Here is a 7,039-nt window from a genome sequence, read left to right as displayed (position 1 = left end):
GATGGGGGTTGTGCTCATAGCCCAACACTGTGCAGGACACTTGGCATTTGCCGCAAAAAAAAACAGGATTGGCAAATGCGCCTCTGGTGCCCTGTGCTCTTCACAGATGAAAGAAGGTTCATGCTGAGAACATCTGACAGTCTGAAGACACCGTGGAGAGTGATCTGCTGCCTGCAACATCCTTCAGCGTGACTGGTTTGCAGTGGGTCAGTAATGGTGTGGGGTGGCATTTCTTTGGAGGGCCGCACAGCCCACCATGTGCTCACCAGAGGTAGCCTGACTGCCATTAGGTACCGAGATGAGATCCTCAGACATCTTGTGAGACTATATGCTGATGCGGTTGGCCCTGGGTTCCTCCTAATGCAGGACAAGGACAGACCTCATGTGGCTGGAGTGTATCAGCAGCTCCTGCAAGATGAAGGCATTGAAGCTATGGACTGGCCGCCCGTTCCCCAGACCTGAATCTGATTGAGCACATCTGGGACATCATGTTCATCCACCAACATCACATTGCACCACAGACTGTCCAGGAGATGGCAGATGCTTTAGTCCAGGTCTGGGAGGAGATCCCACAGGAGGTTATCTGCCTCCTCATCAGGAGCATGCCCAAGCGTTGTAGGAAGTTCCTACAGGCACGTGGCGGGCACAAACACTACTGAGCATCATTTCCTTGTCTTGAGGCATTTCCACTGAAGTTGGATCAGCCTGTAACTTCATTTTTCCAACTCCAGACCTCCGTGGGATATTCGTTGTGATTTATGTTGATCATTTTTAGGTTTTATTATTCTCAACAAATTCCACTGTGTAATGAATAAATATTTACAACTGGAATATTTCATTTGTTGATATCTAGGATGTAGGATTTTAGTGTTCCCTTTATATTTTTTTAGCAGTGTAATTTTTGGAAAAGAGAAATGGAAAAAGTTTGGAAATAAGAATTGACTTGTAAGTTCCGACGCAAGACTTGCTGTTGAGTCTGGAAGGAGACGGGATCATGGCTGCAGCTTTCTCGCCTTTCCCTGAGCTGAACGTTCATATGTATGGGGGAATTGAGTAGGATGGTTTACAGATGCCATAAGCATTGCCAGGCATCTCCTGCCCCTTATGAGCTTGTGAAACCAAGAATTGTATTAAAGCCAGAATACTTTGTAACCCATGTGAAAAGGTGAGGGACATACTGTGAGGTGGCCAGGGTGGTAGTCATGGTGAGGGGCTGCTGTTTTACACCCAAGCACCCTGCAAAGAAATTACAAAGACCCAACTGCTGTGCGATGTGTGCAGTGCAAAACATTCTCACTTTCAGGTTAGAGTTCTCAGGTTGCAGGGTTCCTGCTTCAGACATCATCATACACAGATTGACAGAGTCCAAGTTCATTTTTAATAAAACAACTTTACTCGGCACGTCCAGTTCAGTCACAGGCATCTCACAGTAATCCTCATATTTGTCATAGATCCTTTCCACTGTGCTGTCCCGCCTAGCTCCACTGAGATTCTTTGTTCCAGTAATGTGCCCTCTGGTACCACAGCGTCCCGACTAGCCTGACTAGTTCATGCTTGTGGCCCCCTGCCCGTTTTCCTCTCCAAGAGGCTACTAAAGGAAGGTGCTCTCCAACCTTTTCCAGACCGTAGGTCTCAGATGTTCCGGGATTACCCACTGAACATAGTCGTTGCCACTCTCCTGCTGCTCTTGTCCCATCATGTTCATGTGACTTTCAGCCCTCAAACCCTGGACTGCTGGACTCCTTTTCTTAAACTTGTTACTGCAACAACCTCACTTCTCCTCATCTCACTCTGACTAATCCCAGGAAGTGTCTCAACTATCACTACTCTGGTCCCTCCTAACCTGGAAATCCCCTATTTTATTCGGAGACACACACACACACACACACACACACACACACACACACACACACACACACTTACACACACACACACTTGCTGGAAATGTTAATAACATAAGGTACATGGCTAGAAGTTTGTGATCTAAGAGCACAAAGGCCTCCAACCACGTCCAGGTGACCTAAATATGGATGGTCCCATCACTAATGTCCTACCTGTCCATGTGCCAAACCAGAAGCCATCTCAAAGGGAAGTGAAAAGGAGACCATGCCCAGCTTGCAATTAAAGCCTTGTATGGAAGAGGTGGGCAACGCTGCTGAGCATTGGAGGGGGCCGTACACCCCAATGTATGCAAAAATATATACGATATAAATATTGTATTGTAAGGGGTGTCCTGCGTCCCTTCCTGATAAAACGGGAATATTTTTTACTTGTATAGGGGTGTACTATGTGACAATGCTTTGTTATAATGTCTGTTATACATTTTTATGGACTAGGGATAGAGAGGGAGTTATAGTACAAGCGTTTAAGGTCTAGTAATAATAATGGATAATATATGGTTTAGCACAGTGGGGGCCACTGTAGATTAGGAGTTAAGGTTAGGATAAGAAATGGTCTCTACTAGTACCAGCCCGAGCTGCCCTACAATGATCACATCCCTGTAACTACTACTATTACTTTTCTCTCTTAAGGTACCGTCACACTAGACGATATCGCTAGCGATCCGTGACGTTGCAGCGTCCTCGCTAGCGATATCGTCCAGTGTGACAGGCAGCAGCGATCAGGCCCCTGCTGTGCTGTCGCTGGTCGGGGAAGAAAGTCCAGAACTTTATTTCGTCGCTGGACTCCCGCAGACATCGCTGAATCGGCGTGTGTGATGCCGATCCAGCGATGTCTTCACTGGTAACCAGGGTAAACATCGGGTAACTAAGCGCAGGGCCGCGCTTAGTAACCCGATGTTTACCCTGGTTACCATCGTAAAAAAACAAACACTACATACTTACATTCAGCTGTCTGTCCCTTGCCGTCTGCTTCCTGCACTAACTGCTGGCCGTAAAGTGAAAGTGAAAGCACAGCGGTGAGTCACACAGCGGTGACTCACCGCTGTGACTGTGCTGTGCTTTCACTTTACGGCCAGCAGTTAGTGCAGGAAGCAGACGGCAAGGGACAGACAGCTGAATGTAAGTATCTAGTGTTTGTTTTTTTACGCTGGTAACCAGTGTAAACATCGGGTTACTAAGCGCGGCCCTGCGCTTAGTTACCCGATGTTTACCCTGGTTACCGGGGACCTCGGGATCGTTGGTCGCTGGAGAGCGGTCTGTGTGACAGCTCTCCAGCGACCAAACAGCGACGCTGCAGCGATCCGGATCGTTGTCGGTATCGCTGCAGCGTCGCTAAGTGTGACGGTACCTTTAGATCAAGTCTCGGAGACTCCTGTGGTGTCTGCTCCTCCCCAGTTTAGAGCTCTGTTCAGACACTGGAGATAATACACTTGCAGATGAAGCCCTTGGTGTGGACCTTCCACTTCAGAGCTGCAGGGTAACAGGTTTTTATCCCTGGGACTGATGATGACTGACCTGATAACAAGGGGGCTCTTATGGCTTTGTATGAACAGAAGAACCCTGAGGTCCAATGTGCACCAGAGGCAAATCTCAGGTCTACACAGCTTTACGGAGTCCTTTGGTCCCCAAATGTATGGAGACCTCTATTGTCCTGATTCCTACATCTAGGTTATACCTTCCATGGCTTCTTTTTTGGGGTGTCATAAATTATATTACAAAAGCTGATCATTAAATATAGTCTTGGGTAATTGGTTTGAGGCTTATGAACAAACCCTTGTGTGTTCTTGACCTATATAACCCAAGGTATTTCTTGCAATATATTCAAGTGGATTCATTGGGTTTAATCGCCTTATGACGGTGACTGATCTATGTGATTTTCAGGATATGGACTTAATAAACAAACAAAATTATCCATATAACCTGTCTTATTATATCGGATTCGGTGCCGTACGTTCCCCTGCATTGTTATATCCAGTATATTATGTCTGTGCAGATCTGCTTATTGTTTGTTCCCGATCTATTGGGACTATGCCGTAATTACTATTACAGTTGTCAGTTTATGGCTTATATTATACCTCGGCTTGGGTATAAGGCTCGTTCTTTTTCAGGAGCGTCTCTTGAAGGATTTTTTTTCTGGTCACCCATTGATATGGTGAATTTTCTTTCCATATCTCGTTTTAGTCGTACTTCTTTCCTTACTCCATGTCACTGTAATGCTATTTTTTTTTGTTGTTGTTGCAATTTGGGCTTAATAAAATTAAACATTTTCTAATTAACGCCTTGGCGTCCTTGCGCTTTTGGGTTTCTCGATCACCCCTGACGGCTTATACAATTTTATTCTGTTTTTTTAATACTTGTATCTGTTGGGTGGGATTTAGATATGGATCACCTCTTTGGTTGTTTGTTAATCTTTAATGTTTTTAGAGTTGAGGAGCATTATAATAAGATACATGGGCGTGAATGCTAAGAGAAGAGATTGACCAGAGAGAATTTAATACGTATAACAATTTTTTATTTTAATAGGTAATTAAATATCCGTACAAAACATCTGACTTATATAAAATGGCCTACATACAAATATAAATAACAATGGTCCTTCACAGGCCACCATAGGGGCTGAGATATCATAGGACAGGGGACGGGCTGAACAGTCTCCAGCCAATCAGAAGGCGAAGGAGGGGGTATTAATATTATACAGCCAGAGCCAAGTACCCCAGTACTGACAGTGTTAAAGGGTAAAACTGGAAGAAATCCACAAAAATACTTGACTCTTCTGCGAATAGGAGAATAGTGCATGATGCACTGAGACAACGCACGTATAAAAGGCATAACAGTAACAGTTACTAGAAAGGACCACAGTAAGATGAGGGACAAATCGTATATACTGCGCCTTAATTTCCTTCCAATGACTTGGGAAGTTCTTAGTTAATTAAACGTACCCCTGTCCTAAAATTATACATCAAGCAATGAAGGTATAAAGCCAACCTTTCATTCACGGGAGATTGGAAAAAGAATATTAAAACCTTCATGTCCTACAAAATGGGGCACAAATGTGTCATTTAAAATCTACTACAAGATGACGTTCATCACACAACTCTTGCTTGGATTCTTCCTAGTTGGGTGACAAGTAGAGCTAGGCTCTTCCAAAAATTACACTTCTGTGGCATAAGTGCCAAGTTCATTGGTCTCATTGTCCTGTTCATGGTGCCTTTTTGGCAAGACTGCATCATCCTATTCCTTAGGTTGTCTGCAGACTCCTCCACACTTGGAGAAAAGTCAGATGGCCGTATACCTCGGATGGGGTTTCCAACCCTTGGACTAGCCACAAGCTCTCTGGACCGGAGCATGGAAGCTGCATAGAAAGTCATGCTGTTACACAAGGGTTGAGAGAGCCACTGGCCAGTCTGAGCACTTCATTGTGACCTTAATCAACGTCATGTGACCGGGTGACTCTTCCCTAATTCTCAAGGGAAAAGCAGGTGATGGAGATCTACTCATCAACATCCACCTCATCCTCTCCTTCAATCTCTCTGGTGTCTGAAGCTGGTGGTTCTTTGGGAAGGACTCCAAACTGGGAGAGCTTGGCGTTCTTCTGTTCCAGACTTTTTCCTTCACTTAATCCTTCTATTCTGGAACCAGACCTTCACCTAAGAAGAAAGGGGAACACATTGTTGAGAACTTGGATCTAAAGAAAATGTGAGACACTCTATATAATATGGGTCGCTGTTACAGCACTGTGACCCATATTGTATCTGTTACAAAGCAAATATGTTCAGCTAAAATAAAAATGCATTGCCAAACAAAAAGGGCTTAAGTTGGGAACCGAGTACATGTGCCAGTTTGGGTTTCTGTGAGGCCAAGTGTGGCAGCGAGGTCCACTCGTTCTGTCCCCACCATGTACTGTTGCTTCAGGAAGTCTTTCTCCAACTTTTCCAGCTGTTCTGGAGTGAAGACCGTCCTAATCCTCTTCAGTTTGGAGGGTCCCGTCTTGCAGGGCACAGATTCAATGGGACACTTGAAGGACATATATCCTGGAAGAAGCAGAAGGTGGCGATGTTACCACAGGCAAGAAGGAAGGAAGGAGCGAACCCAGGACTGGAGGAAACGGAGCTACAACTTCTACAAGTGTAATTCAAGATGATTATTCTGATGTGAGAAATACAAGTCTCAGCAATTCTTATCCTGAAGAATAAAAATCCACATCTCTCCTGATCTAAGCAACGTTTTGTAAAGATTATATTAGCACCAAAAACTAACTATATAGAATTAATATAACAAGTTGAGGAGTGTGGACTCTGCACCCTCCACTGAGTGGTCTGTAGTGCTGCTGGGGCTGAACATAGCCGGGGAAGGCTGCAGGTTGGCAGAGAAATACTGGAGGGTACGACATGGCCCCATAGGAGTAGCCATGGGGTGCAGGGGGCATCTGCCAGCCAGGTTCCTCCACAATCACTCGGGGAGCCGGTCTGTCTTCTCTGGATAGTAGGGAATCAATATCAAAGTCTTTCTTGGGTGTTGTTTGGTCCTGAATGGCCGCTGGCAGAGCAGGAGCCTGAGCCAAGTGATGGCCAAGTCCTGAGAAGATGGGAGTAGGCTGCATGATGGCAGGTAGAAGGCAAAGTATCCTCAGGTGGTGAAGAACCAGGAGCAGGTGATCTCTGCTGGAGAATGTAGGGTCCTGAGCTCTGAGCCCCCTTATATCCAGAGCTGCGCTCTGTGAAATGCTAATACACTATCTGAGCACTTGCAATAGGGGTTTTCGTGATGCCTGATTCAGATGAAACCCTTGACAGATGAGCATATTGCCTCTTCAGAGAACTCTATAGCGCCACCTATTTTAAGTAGCGATCCTGCAAGTGAAAATCAACCCTTTAACGAGTCTTGCAATATGACTTGGAATAAGAGCCAAATCAGTATCTCAATGAGGCAGACGTAGTCACTGGAGAGCGTCTGACCTGTGTGTATCTGTGTAATCATGCATAAGAGCCATCGGCCGCAGTTTTCTGCACCTCTGAAAAGGACACGGCTGATTAGAGGCCAGACAGTCCAGAATGACTAAATCTGAATCACGTCACTCAGTGATTTAGATGTAAACCCTGATGTAAATGCTCAGCGTAGAGCGCCGGAGAAATGTGATC

The 7,039-nt window shown here is 45.3% G+C and overlaps 1 protein-coding gene across 1 annotated transcript; it reads right to left on the bottom strand.

Annotated features, from left to right (window-relative positions):
* Positions 1 to 5,391: 5,391 nt before the first annotated feature.
* Positions 5,392 to 6,501, bottom strand: LOC138654576 (homeobox protein notochord-like). Its single transcript, XM_069743472.1, has 3 exons — positions 6,210 to 6,501; positions 5,803 to 5,932; positions 5,392 to 5,530 (listed from the first exon to the last, which is right to left on the bottom strand). Exons 1-3 carry the CDS (start codon positions 6,499 to 6,501, stop codon positions 5,392 to 5,394), a joined length of 561 nt encoding a protein of 186 aa, XP_069599573.1.
* Between the last annotated feature and the right edge of the window lie 538 nt (positions 6,502 to 7,039).

Source organism: Ranitomeya imitator, unplaced genomic scaffold (genome assembly GCF_032444005.1).
Source record: "Ranitomeya imitator isolate aRanImi1 unplaced genomic scaffold, aRanImi1.pri SCAFFOLD_316, whole genome shotgun sequence".
NCBI lineage: Eukaryota > Metazoa > Chordata > Amphibia > Anura > Dendrobatidae > Ranitomeya > Ranitomeya imitator.
Note: the sequence above shows the minus strand (reverse complement) of the source record. Positions and strands in the feature narration are given on the sequence as shown.

Coding starts and splice junctions, on each gene's coding strand:
- LOC138654576 (XM_069743472.1), bottom strand. CDS start 6,501: ATGCAGCCTACTCCCATCTTCTCAGGACTTGGCCATCACTTGGCTCAG. Junction 5,933..6,209: donor GCAGCACTACAGACCACTCA/GTGGAGGGTGCA, acceptor TGCTTCTTCCAG/GATATATGTCCTTCAAGTGT. Junction 5,531..5,802: donor AAAGACTTCCTGAAGCAACA/GTACATGGTGGG, acceptor GTCTGGTTCCAG/AATAGAAGGATTAAGTGAAG.